We start from the raw sequence: 13,395 nt of genomic DNA, 5'->3' as shown, positions 1-13,395 counted from the left end.
TTGATCTTCACGCTCCCTGAGGAGGTGCCCGTTCCTCCAAAGTTTTGGAGATGTTTTCCGAAGTGGAGCTGCGACTGTGATTATGGACCCCGTGTTCGTGTTTACATGTTTGAAACGACGTCTGTAGCTTCTCCTCAAATATTAACGACTAAGATGCTGTTGCTCGACAGAGACGCCGCTGCGGTAGATGTTTCTCAAGAAAAAGCTGTAGAAATGTTGTCACCGCGGCGGATTTTAACCACATCCAGACACAATGCAGCCAGTTAGCTAGCGGCTGTCCTCGGCGAGGGCGCCACACCAACTTACTGATGCTTCATGTACACTTCACCGCGGCGAGGGTCACGATATTGTCGTTCATCCTGAACGTCCAAGCGTCGTGTTTGTTCCCTCCTGCTTTATGCTCCCGTCGGTGTCACGATGTGACCCGGCGTGGGCCGCGGAGTGCCGGCGTGGTGGATCACAGTGCTGGACACCAGCCTTGTTGTAACTGTACATCTCAGGACACATCGTGGTACACAGCTTCACCGCCTCCTTTCTCGGAGGCACAGGAGGTGAGTGTGTCACCGGTAAAAATTAGTAGTCGAGCTTTTCCCCGTCAATAAGACAGAACTGGTTCAGCCCCCGGTCTCTGTTCAGATGAAGGAGTAGCCTCCCACTTGATATGTTCTTACAGATACACATCACATTTCCCAGTTCTGGTGTGTATCTCGAAAATCACAGAGATTATTTATTTTGTTGTCCTATTGATCCTATTTACGAAACTAATAAGTATATTTTTATTTATTTGTATTCTGTAATCAGATGTTTCTTAGGCTTTGAGAACTACCTTTGTAAATCCTGTGGGCTGTCATTGAATAAAACATTTTTTTTTTTAATAGTTAACATATTAGATGTGTAGTATTGACTGCTTCTTTTTCCATTGTCAGAGTTTTTCCAGTATCCATGTAATGCAACATGACCCTGGTGGGGGAACAGCAGAGCTGATACTGTTAAGGATGGATGGTTTGTTCTTATCTCTTGATTTCATGCATCAGCAATACAGTATATTACAAAAATGATTTATGTGTAAAGAGGAGTTTAATGATTGTACGTAAGCTAATTGATGGCTGAATACTGGTTATACACTTCTGACAATGCTGTATACCTACAGATGATCTTCAGATAGAATTCCTGTTTATTTATTCATGTATTGCCAGATTCAACCTCAGTTATTGTGCTTTACTCAGGCATTTCAAATGCCCTATTACCTCTGACAAATACAATGGAAATCAAAGGGTCCATGGTGTTTTCTGCAGAGGCCTCCCTGTCTTCTTCAGCTCCGGCTGGTCCCTGGGGACACTCCTTGTACTCATCATTTACCCACATGTCAAGCATTGTGCACCCCCGGGTTCGCAGAAGCACACTCACTAGGTACAACCCGGGCCACATTCTGCCTCAGGTTTGTGTCTACATTATTACTAAATCATTCTTAAAACTAAAATTTTAAGAACAATTAATTAAAGTCAGTTATAATGTGGGAAAAAATATACAATGCTTTTAATGTTTTTGCAGGTTCAGAATGTGGCACCTCCAACTGCATTTGGGGTCAAATTTCACAAGTGCGCACAGGTATAACAACATATTGTTTGAATACAGCCCATTTAACCAGTATGCATTTAATTCCAACAGATATTTTTTGCTCAACCACCTTTAATAAAAATATGAAGAGAACATGAAGAGTTAACCCTCTAGTGATTCATTCTCCACCTCCTCAATCACATGGTCACCAGGTGAAGCTTGACACTGATCCCCCCCAGCTGACGTTCTTCCTGGTGATTCACAACATGGGCCCGGTCGGTGGTACTAACCTGTCTCAGGTGGCTATCCGGGACTCCCTTTCTGGAATAGTCCCCCTAAAAACTGAAGGAAGGATGGTGGAAAGAGGCTTCCAGACATTTGCTATTGATTCGCTGTCTGGTAGGTCTGGGAAGCTGAATGTTATAAAAGATGATTTTTAACCCAAACATGTCTGTTTTAAACTTTGTCTGTTTTTTTTTTTTTTTTTTTCAGCTGACTATATCCCAAAAATTACATGTTATTGTATTTTATTCTTCAGCTGGCTCTCAGATTATTGTCAATTATACTGCTCACATAAGGAGTCATAAGAGTGAAGTCCTGGACCTTCCAGCTTTTCTCACCTTCTCTAATGCCTCACAGGTATTGTCTGCGACCCCATTTTTTCCCCTCTTTTTTTAACTTGAAAAGCAGCTTCTCATATTGACAACTCTGCGAGACAAAAATAACTGTGGCTTTTATTTTCATAACTTTAATATTTAGCAAAAGAAGATAATTTTCTGTCTTATCATATTTTGTTTTCCACAGAATGATGTCAGTATGTTTGGTCCATTAACAGCTAATCTAACACTGAGGGTGAACTCCACTGACAGGGTAAGTTGAGGGCACATACAATATACCTATGTTGTTCCTCTATTACTACTCTACATACCTGCAGCTGTAAGCATCAAATGTTTTTATTTTGTGATTTACACAACAGATTTAATGGGAAGTCTGGTGTTTCTGCTCATCATTTTAGGTCTATCCTAACCACGCTGTCCATTTTGCTGGATATGTTGCTGGGTTCTTTGTCACTTTGGTGCTGCTGTCGCTTGGGTTTCTGGCCATGAACCTGATAGGCCTCAGAACCAGGTTAAACCTTCTGCAGCAAAGGGTATCACAAAACACAAAAATATTTATTCCACTTAATCGTAATGACAGACTGTCAGATGTGAGTTAATTTAGTTCAGGTATATGTTAATTTACTGTACATATATTTTCTTGGCTCAGAGAAAAAGAGGGGATTCAGACCCAGAGTATGCAGACTGCCACATGAGTGAGACAGTTAAAGATGAGGCAACATTTGAAGACAAAATGGTGGACATCATGGTGTTGGAGGATCCCCAGAACATGTACCAGGCTTTGGAGAAGTGAGTAGACCAGTCAGGGAGGGAATCACATTTTTATGCCTCTGCGCTGGCGACTTGAGGGAACCTCCTCAAATTTGGAACAAACGTTCACTTGGATTCAAGGACAAACTGATTAGACTGTGGTGGTCAAAGGTCAAGGTCAGTGTGACCTCACAAAACAGCTTTTAGTGATTACTCAAGACTTCACACAGCAATTATGACAAAATTTCACCCAAATAGGTAATATTTTATATGACTGAATAATCAGGGATGTAATCTGAAACTAGTTTGAGTGGCGGAGGCATACAACCGCGAGGGGGGTAATTCTAGTTTTCTATAAGGTCCGATGTCCTTTAATGGAACAAAAGAAGAAATTAGCAAATGTGTATACTGGACCATAACCAACAACATACAAGTTAACTGTGGTTACTTTACCCCCATAAGCCTTGAAATGTCTACATTGCTGCGTGCCACCAACAACCTGGAGGCCACCAGGATTCAGATCTACAAGGATGTGATATCCTCCCTGCTGGGCCCCCTGAGGTCCTGGGGCCAGGCCAGCACCCAGGCCCAGCAGAGGCTTCTCAGTGTGCTCCACGGACAGCTGCTAGGGATGGAGGGGCGGCTGAAGGAGGAGCGTGGAGCCCGCATGGCAGCCCTGGCTGGTCAGTGTAACCTGGAGACTCGGGAAGAAATGGAAGCAGAGCACCGCAGGGAAGCAGCTGAGAAAGCCCAGGCCGAGCTGCTGTGTCAACATGCAGACCAACAGGTAACAGTAATAAGTAATTTGTTGAAATATTTGCATTGTTTATTTTTCTATGATCTCACTTAAAGCTTTTGTCATGTTGCTAGGAGCTCCTCCAGTGCAGCGTCCTCCTGGAGAAGCTGCACAAAATGAGCCAGAGTCAGCTCCAGCGCATCCTGTTGGTCCGACATGAGGAAGCATCAGCGAAGGTCCAGAGGCAGATCATCGAGTGGCGCCGGGTGGAGCTGCACAAGATCTTCTCAGAGGAGCTGGAGGAGGCCATTAGGATGGGCGAGTTGGAGATGAGCACAGCTAAGAGTCTTCAGCACGATTATTTTTCCTGTCAGGTTAACAACATTTTAATGTCATCTATGCCTTTAAAAAATTTCCACCTATGGTAAAACGTTAACCCGTATAAATTGAAATACTATTTCAATCATGCATTGATGTGACTTTTTTGTCCAGGATCAGCTGGAAGAGGTTCTGGATGTGGTCCTTGCCAATCAGCGCTATGTTCTAGCTGAACGCCATGCACAGAGGAAGTTCCTGGTGCACAGCCTCCACAGCCTCAACAGTCTGATTTCTGACACCTTCTCCAGCACCTCCAGCAACTTGGACAGCTGGTTCACACACATCAGGAGGTTGGTGCTTATTGTAGGATGCTCTAAAGTGGCCAAGTAAGCTTCCAGAGCAATATGAGCCCTGTCTCCACATCTTGATAATCTTAAATTCAATCTGAAGTGGCTCCATTTGTCTAAAAAAAACAACTTTAAAAAAAAAGTTAAATCTTTTATGGATGAATGCACTGTATTTTGAAAAATCAATGTGTAACTAATGATACAGACTTCAGCTCAGAGTGAAACTGTCAAGATATGAGTATCCACAATTGCATTACAAATGAAATGTTTTAACCTGGCATTACATCTTCTTCTCCACCAGAGGGAGCACAGTGCCTGCAGAGCAGATAGACCAGCTGCAGGAGAAGGCCCAGAAAGAGCTGGTGATAATAAGGCAGAGACTGGATGAGGCACTGAGCCAAGAGAGAAGAGCCATGCGCTGCGGCCTGATTAAGAAGAGGAGGGAGCTCATCTCTGAAATGGTGACGAGAACATGCACAGTTAGGGTCTTAATCCAAACAATTATCCACTGTGGATTGATACCACAAAGCCTTTTGCTCAGACCAGGCCTTGATTAATATGCCACCATTATTCAATCCTGTTCCTACCTTCACCAGCTGAGGGTCCAGAAGCAGAGACAGAAGGATCTTTCGGGCCTGTCCAAGGGTCTGGAGGGAAGGGTAGAAGTAGCCCAGAACCTGCACTGTTGGCAGAACTTACTAACGGCTCACAGCTTGGAGCTAGCTGAGCTCATCAACAACCTGGATGAGGAGGCTACTGCTGACATCCGAAAGGTGCCACTTTAACAGTACACATCAAGGCACATTACGCTCATTCATGACCTAATGTGCCTGACATAATCACCTAAAAATCCTTATAAAAATATAGCGTTGAGCTTCATTGCCTTTTTAATCCCTGTCTTGATCTTCTGCTTGTTCTTCAGGTGACCATGCGTGTGATCCAAGGTGCCATAGCAGAGGTCAAAGCCATTCAGCCTACTGCAACCCAGGCCCTGGCAACATTCTTGCCCCCAGGTACACAGCGCTCCCTGCTTCAGGTAGAACCAGAGCAAGGAGCAGCACAGGCCCAGGGACAAGGAACGAGCGCTCTCCTGCAGGGCCAGGAGAGGCTGCACCAGGAAGGCAAGGCAGCCTTACGCACCCTGAGCTGCACCAGGGAGGCGTTGCGGGAAGCCATGGAGAGAGAGCTGCAGGAGCAGAGGCAGATCAGGGCACACTACAGAGCTTTCTTCAGGTCAGTGATACTGTATAATGACATCTCATTGCAGGGGGTTTAAACTCAGTTTGTTCTGCATTATTAAAGGAAAATGCTCCGACACAGCCATGTAAAGTCTTGTGGTCAAACTCTGGTGTGTTTCTCTGTCATTCTTGTTTTTTTTCCTTTCTGTCCTAGGTGTTTGTGTTTGTCCCAGCTGACTCTATCTGAAGAGGACAGGCTGAGGATGAAACTGGAGTTCCAGAAGTGCCTGTCTGTGATGGACCGCTGCCTGGTGCTGCCCCACGCTGTGTCCAGAGCCAAACTCCACACATCCCTGGCAGCTTGGAGAAAGGACAGCGAGAAACAGATGGTGAACAAATATTACACAGTATTAAACTCAGGTTTTATTCTCTTAAAGCCCAGATGTGTAGAATTAGATACTTTCTAACAGTGGTGACACTTATTATTAATACAAATACCCTATGGTCCACACCAGTACAATATTTTCATTATCTGTTTCAGATCTTTATAAACTTCAGCTGCAAGTATTTGATTGTACACAATGTTCTGAATGATAGACATTTATCAAGTCATGTATCAGTCCATCATAGCACTTACCATGGTGGTGGGAAATAAACTCAGACATTTGTCCATGTTTGTTTTATAACTAAGCCTTAGAGCTTTTCATTAGAACCGGCTGACAACATTTGTGTTTTGTTTTTTGTGAATTTCTTTTGTGGCTCTCATGAAAGTGTTTCTCTTGGGAATAAGTCTTTATTAGGGCTGTGTATACCCACTGATTTCCAGATTTGATTTGATTTTAGTTATAGATATTTCAGTTAGTATACGATTTTGCTTGGGTGTGAATGAGATTCTCAGACCAAATGCTGTAGATTGTTCCTCTAATCTGGTGCATATTTAAAAATGTTGTGTTTACATTAGGATTGGATCCCAAAGCAGTTACAATAATGCACTTTTTAATATAACGTGACCAACAGTTTAGACACATATCTCAAGAAACGATAGGTAAGTAATGTGCGTTGCTATTGTACCCCTGTGCACTGGCTACAATGACCAGCAGGTACACACAGATGCTTCTAGCTCATCTTGCATATGGATTTCCTTTTGTCTAGTGCTTTGCTGTCGTCATAGTTTTTAAATCTGAAATGCAACCACACATTTTTCCTCAGATCTGTGCCTGGAGTGGAGCTTTATCTGCCATGTTTTTGTCTCTCACATGACCAGATTATTCAAATGAAGATCGGTTTAAATCTGAGAATAGATTTTTTTTTTTTCAAGCCAGCTCTTTTTCCCTACTACTTTTACTTTGTGTTAGATTTGATGAAATAAATACATTTTTGTTCTGAATCTCCTCTTGATATGGTTCTGAAGGAAATCCAGAGAGGAACCCATGTGAATTAAACTACAGCAGGAGATAATGGTGCATTTAATGTTTTCTCATAAAAATAAGAAATGGGGAAAGGCGACCACCAGTGCAAACCACACTGTGATCAGCCTCAGTTGTGTGGCTGCTGGATGACTTTGCAATGTTATTTAGAAATAATAAAGGGCTCCACGGAGAGCTTTCATTTGTAATCGCATCATAGCACTGTGGTTGGAGTATTTTCCCAACCACCTTATGGATATTGTGGTTTTTTGCAGACGAATATGCAGTCGAAGGGGAAAACCAGCAAGGCCAGGCAGAAAACAGACACATCTGACCTGCTCCTTTTCCAGAAATGGCTCGAGGACAGGATCCAGCTCTTTGAGAAGGAGAAGGAGATGGAGAGCAGTGTCACGGATAAGGTGAAGGAGAGATGGAAAGGAGGACAGAGGAGCTGTTTTGTCACTTCAGTTACATTAACTGTAAGTCATTTTTTAGTGCAGCAAGGGCTTTCATTTGACAGTACTCATCCGTTCTAATTTTGGCAGGTGTTAGAGGAGATGCAGAGGGAGAGAGAGGATGATCTGCGCTCTCAGGCAGACAGCCTGGCGATTCAGATGGCTACCATCCACTACCAGAAGGCTGAGAGGAGGACCAAAGTGCTGGAGACCTCCAGAGCCATGCTCACCCTGCACAGCCTGCTCATTCAGCAGCTCAGAGAGAAAAAGAGCCTGGACAGACAAGACATGGCCGAGAATATACAGAGCCACTGCTTGGTAGGCAAAGCTTTACTCATGGTTAATCTTCTTATTCTACCATTGTATAGTTGGAAGGCTACTCAAAGGCTCTGAGGCATATTATAGGGGTCAAACCAGAGGTGTGGACCCGAGTCACATCACTTGGACTTGAGTCAGAGTTGAGTTTGATCTGAATTGAATTGAATTGAGCCTTTTGACATAAAAACAATTGAAATACGTAACACTAAAGCCTGTTTAGAACCTGTTGTGTAAAGTGTGCCACAAATCAGTTTATTTCCTGAGTCAACTAACATTAATCCTCTTAATTACCAGCAAGTCAACACTTAATTGCACACATCCCCTGTTGCACCCCCCCCTCCTTAGTTTTTCCATACTGCAGGCTGTTGAAGTGTTGCAGCTTCCCTCCCTGACTTGTGCTTTGACCCAAAACAGGATGACAAATTGGCTCCTAAATGAGATGGCCATGCGCTGCAGTCTTGCTAACGTTACAGCAGGGAAATAGTAAGATAACATAATGTTAACATTAGTCCCATCATTGATAATTAATGATTTTGGCTGGATTACAATCCTGTTGGTGTGTTTTGAGCCTGGGGCCTAAACACAGTCAGTGCATCAAATAATGATACGTGGGTGGGAAGTCAGTTGGTTGTCTTAATCTTGAAATCAATAAACAATCAGAAATGTGTAATGGTAGCTTGCTATCTGTTATGATGGATGACCAACATTACTGCTGCTCCTAAAAAACATTGATATACGTTGATGTTACTGTAACCGCACACAACACACAGCACACGACAAACAGAGAAAAGTTTTTGATTATTACAAGTTGATAATGAAATTAATGATGTGAGTAATAAAGAGTAGTTTCATTTGTCATTCATGTAGGGCTATAAACAGTGAAGTATTCAGATTCTTTACTTAAGTAAAAGTACTAAGATCAACATTTAAAATGTTACACAAGTGAAAGTACATAAGTATAATCAGAAACATCTACTTACAGTATTAGGAATAAAGGTATTCAATACAGAATAATCTTCCCTGTCACTGTTACCATTATATATCATAAGATTACTATTACTCATGTATTAATGTAAAAGCAGGATTTCATTGTTGTAGTTGGTTGAGGTGAAGCTCATTTGAACTGTTTTGTATAGGACTGCAACTAATGATTATTTTCATTATTGATTAATTTCTGATTATTTTCTCCATTAATCAATTGATTGTTTAGTTTGTAAAAATTCTGAAAATGGTAAGAAAGTGACACCTTCTCATGGCTTGTTTTGTCCAACCAACAGTCCAAACCTCAAAATTACTAAAAATACATTAAAATAATTCAAATAATTAAAAGCAGCAAACAATGACAAACTTGTTCTAACAAATAAATGTACATTTTAAAAAGCAGTCATGATTTGTGCAAATCTAATTTATTACTACTCTGCTGTGAAAGTGGCATTATATCTGCTGAAGAGCACATTAGGACTCATTTAGGACTTGAAACTTTAAGTTTAGGTCTTGGGACTAGTGACTTGCACAATGACTTGATCCCACCTCTGGTTCAAACTAATGTGTGATTTTTAAAAACTTATTCGGGGGATAATCTGACTCTTACTACAGGGCCTAGAGGAAACAGAGCAACAGCTTCAGAAGGAGAGGAGTGAGTTGGACGGCCTTGAGATGTCTCAGGCCAGAGTCGAGTCAAAAAAAACATGCAGAGAGGACTCCGATGAGAGGGAGGAGGACAATGAGGAAGAAAGAGTGTTTGAGCTGCAGCAGGATTGCAGGATGACATCTATCCTCCAGGAGGCTCTCTACAAGTGTGATCAGGTCATTACGCTGTTGGCTGAGAGGTGAGCTGTCGTGTCAGTGTTACCTCAGAGGTAATTAGGAATTTTGTGGGTTGACACAGGCCATTAAATTTTGGTGTTGAAACTCTCTGGTATTTTCAGGTTGCAAGAAATAACTGCCAACCATCAAGCCATGGAAGATTTAAAAGAACAAATGGAGCTCAAGAGACTTTATGCAAACTGCGACCAGGTCAGGCTTTATTCAAAGGATTTATTCCAGTAATATCTTGAATACAAACATAGTTATGGCATGGAAACATTGAATTCCTCCCTTCTGTGTGCATGTCAGTGGAAGTAAAGGAAATCTGTGGCTCAATGCCTTGCTCTTCATTCCAGGATCTGGAGTTTGCATCTCGTCTGGTGAAGCAGAGTCAGGTGTCTGCTGAGGTTCTCCTGGAGGCCCTTCGTCTCCTCCTCCCCACCCTGCCTGAAAGTGAACTCCTTTCCATCACTGACGCGCTCTGCCCCAAGCAGCACCCTGTTTCATCATCAGCAGAACAGGAACAGACGGGGTAAGAGCCAGGCTCTGGATTCATTCTCTGGCAAACATTCTTGTAAAAGTCTAATTTACGTGTGGTTCACAGTAGGCAAAAGTGTTTGACTTGGCATTATAACAATCTGCATTAGTCTGTCTCCATTAAGACTTTTAATAAACCCTGTGCTGCATCCTAAGAAAGAGGAAAGAGAAGTCAACCCCAAACCATTACAATCAATCCCTTGCACCATAAAATCAACACTCAACCGTTCACCCTGTCAGCAGTAGAGAGCTGCATCACGATTATTTACCTGACTGTGTTTCATATGTAAAAAGTCCAGGTTATTGGTCTCATTTTACTCTGTGTTAATAAATGTAGAGATTACGTGGCTGATACTGAGTGCCCACACAATTTGCTAATCCAGTGTCCAAATATTGCTCTTTTACTTAAAATGGGGCAGATGGAGTATGATTTGTTTAGTTAACATTATCATATAAAATCTGTCTGGCTCTTCCAACTGGCAAAAAAGTCTTAAACTTGGTTCACAAATAATGTGCATGAGCCACCAAAGCTTTTATGCCATAGTCCTCTGCTTTGTGTTTTCTTTTTCTGTTTCCCTTCTTTTTTATTGGAAAAAACAATAAAACAACTTGTATACAGGAAAAAAACTTCTTTGGCCCGAATGTGCAGCCAAAGTCTCAACAATTCAAATTCTGTGGTTTAAGAAAGTAGTTTTCTAAGTGAAGTCACTGATTAAATAAAAGCAGTGTTTCCACAGCAGCTGGCTGAAACACAACCATCTCCGGGCATTGTCTTCAATTTAACTAACAAATACTGTCTGAACACAAGGGCGATTTTTCTGAGCCAAGATGGAGAGGTAAATGATTTTACTCATCATTTAATTTCCCTCTCTTCCTGATACTCTGGAACGGTCATGTCTGTCCCCTGCTGAGTTTGGATTAGTTTTCTGATGAATAATGTCTCATGCATATGAAATCTCTTTGGATCTGAGCTGTCTGGCCAAAGGACAAGGGAAGGAAAATGCTCAGTTTGAAACAACATAGAAGACATGTGTTTTTCTTTTCTTTTTCAGCATTAATGTTTCTGCATCTGTTTGTTTGCAGAAGAGCATCTCCCTATTCTTTAAGACACAGAGATCACTTCATTTATAGCCATGCAATCATCTGACGACAGAAAGAAATGTCAGGGACAGCACTTTTATAGTGTGACTGGCTGCATTGAAAGAGAAAATAACTTATCACAGAAATCTGAGGGAGGCAGAAAATTGAGCTCTTGCCTGCATAAGCAGCTGTGAAAATGGTATATGTAAATTACTGGGTTTTTTTTTTTTTATTTGTTTTTTTTTTTATTTAGCCCCTGATATGAACTGAAAAACATGCTCATTTCTGCCTTTTGGTAGACAAAACAGACAACCCTGTCTCATTAGTGTGCTTTCCTAATTTGGACTTAAAAGTGAATATGTCAAGTTTGAGTTATGTCAAGAAACATCAACCTTCAAATTTTCTTTCATCCCCTGCTGATCTTTGCCATCCTTCTCCATGGTGTTCAGGTTGTCCTGGTATATTACCTCCCATTTTGATGAGTCACTTTACATTGATTAAAATAGCGGTTCTCAAACTTTTTCACATCAAGGACCCCTAAAGTGACACAAAGTAGACCACGGACACCTATTTGATAAGATTTTGTCCCAGGGTCCCCCATAAGATTTTTGCTTTTATATGTTTTATTAGAGAAAGACTCCCTAGAACCCCCTCAAGGACCCTACTTTGAGAACATGTTGTAGCTAATCAAACATCAGGAGATCCTGAAACACCCTGAATGCAATGAAATCACAGATATTAACAAGCCCTGCTGACCAAAATATACCTTTACTTCGTGCTCTCTGTAATCAGCAGACCGGTACTGTGTGTCACAGGTATTAAAAAGCACAAGCATGTCATGAACCAAATGATGCATATGATTTACTGTTGCTCTCCACTGTCCATGGAACATGCTTTTTAAACAACACACATTTCTATGGTTTGTGTGCGATCTTAAATATTTATCCCCCTGAAAAAATAACCTTGTGTGAATTTGAAGTTGTCAGTATTTTTGAAGTGACAGGCCTAACATAGTCCATTAATGCAAAGTAAAGCTATTTAGCTGTCTTTGGCTTGACTCTTTGATGTCCTATAATTAGGGGTTCACTATCGTGTTTTTTTTTTTTTTAAATCAAAGCTAGCATTGTGTGCAGAGTCTGTCTCCCAATTACCAGCCTCATAATATGTTCATGACTTTATGACCAGGTGTTCTCTGGGGTGTAATCGACTTCTTCCTGTCAGACTGAGAGAAGACGTGGTGCATAAAAATATGCGAAATATGCCGAGCTGCACTGTGGACAGAGAGAGGTAAGCTCAACACACTTCTGTCTTTTGCACCAGCTGCCATATAAGAGGCTTGATGGTGAGACTAATTTGTAGTTCAGTAGCCACCGGCATCATACACAGATCTTTTTATTGAAGTGAAATAAGCCTGTCATCAGAGGAGTTACATGGCTGGGCAGCAGTGACCACATGCATGAGGTAACCCTCTATTCCCTCTAACAAGAGCTCCTTTGTCCTCACATTCCCACAGAGTCCAGGAAAAGAGGCAGAGTCTGATGGAAAAACTGCTCCCCAGATCCTGTCTTCTGCTTCCAAGAGATGTTGAACCACGGCTGGTTGAAGAGAAAGGAAGGGAGGACAGTATTACCAAAGCACAACAGCCTATTTATAAATCAACCGCGGCTGAAGACACAGTTAATCAGCAGCAGAGTGACACTGCAGAAGAAAAAGTTGGGGCCACAGAGAATGAAACATTGCACAGCCCTGCAGGGGAATACATGACTTCTGCCTCTGCCAGATCTGCACCGGACAGCCCTGCTGCTGGAGGAAGATTGTTTGTGTTTCGCGATTCACCTGAATCATGTGACAGTGTGTCTGTCCTCAAGAGAAAAAGGAAGAGGAATTTTCTCAATCTGAAGAAAGGCTCAGTGGCTCCAACAAACACATCTTAAGATTTACAAACTTTGTGTTTTGCAAGGTTTTTGATGACGATACTAAAGTACAAAATAAACCAGTAGTTTCACTGTGTAGCAAAAAAATAGCACATTTTCGGGAAAAATGTATGTTGCATCTGGCTTTATTTTTAAGTAAAGGCAGTTGATTGTTTCCAGTTATTTCTTCTTCTCATTACTTCAGATTGTTAATAGGCAAGGTGATTTGCAAGGTCCTACATAAGTGGTTAACTCATAGGTTATTCTTCTTCCTCACCCATGTCGTATTGCATCTTCCACAAAGCCACGGGCTCACATCTTCTCGCAGGCTTCACGTCACTCATCAGTTTACTAGGAAAGGAGCAGACTAAAATAAA

At 41.8% G+C, this 13,395-nt stretch overlaps 1 protein-coding gene across 1 annotated transcript; it reads left to right on the top strand.

The window, feature by feature from the left end:
- Positions 1-35: 35 nt before the first annotated feature.
- Positions 36-13,193, top strand: LOC139630650 (limbin-like). The gene is made up of 23 exons (XM_071494279.1): positions 36-551; positions 927-1,002; positions 1,296-1,438; positions 1,552-1,608; positions 1,770-1,956; positions 2,096-2,196; positions 2,362-2,427; positions 2,573-2,707; positions 2,824-2,963; positions 3,387-3,711; positions 3,795-4,034; positions 4,153-4,328; positions 4,627-4,786; positions 4,922-5,098; positions 5,248-5,558; positions 5,718-5,892; positions 7,185-7,328; positions 7,455-7,682; positions 9,279-9,511; positions 9,611-9,698; positions 9,845-10,020; positions 12,291-12,392; positions 12,619-13,193. Exons 1-23 carry the CDS (start codon positions 309-311, stop codon positions 13,037-13,039), a joined length of 4,104 nt encoding a protein of 1,367 aa, XP_071350380.1. The 5' UTR covers positions 36-308; the 3' UTR covers positions 13,040-13,193.
- Positions 13,194-13,395: the final 202 nt, after the last annotated feature.

This window comes from Trachinotus anak, unplaced genomic scaffold (assembly GCF_046630095.1).
Source record: "Trachinotus anak isolate AG129_WGS33_773 ecotype Australia unplaced genomic scaffold, CSIRO_AGI_Tana_v1 ptg000013l, whole genome shotgun sequence".
NCBI classification, from domain to species: Eukaryota; Metazoa; Chordata; class Actinopteri; order Carangiformes; family Carangidae; genus Trachinotus; species Trachinotus anak.
The sequence above is the reverse complement of the archived record's forward strand: the minus strand, read 5'-3'. Positions and strand labels throughout refer to the sequence as shown.

Excerpts from the sequence above, each read along its gene's own strand:
- LOC139630650 (XM_071494279.1), top strand. The coding sequence starts at position 309 with ATGCTTCATGTACACTTCACCGCGGCGAGGGTCACGATATTGTCGTTC. Across the intron at positions 2,964-3,386 it reads ATGTACCAGGCTTTGGAGAA|CCTTGAAATGTCTACATTGC; the intron begins GTGAGTAGACCA and ends TACCCCCATAAG. Across the intron at positions 7,329-7,454 it reads AGAGCAGTGTCACGGATAAG|GTGTTAGAGGAGATGCAGAG; the intron begins GTGAAGGAGAGA and ends TAATTTTGGCAG.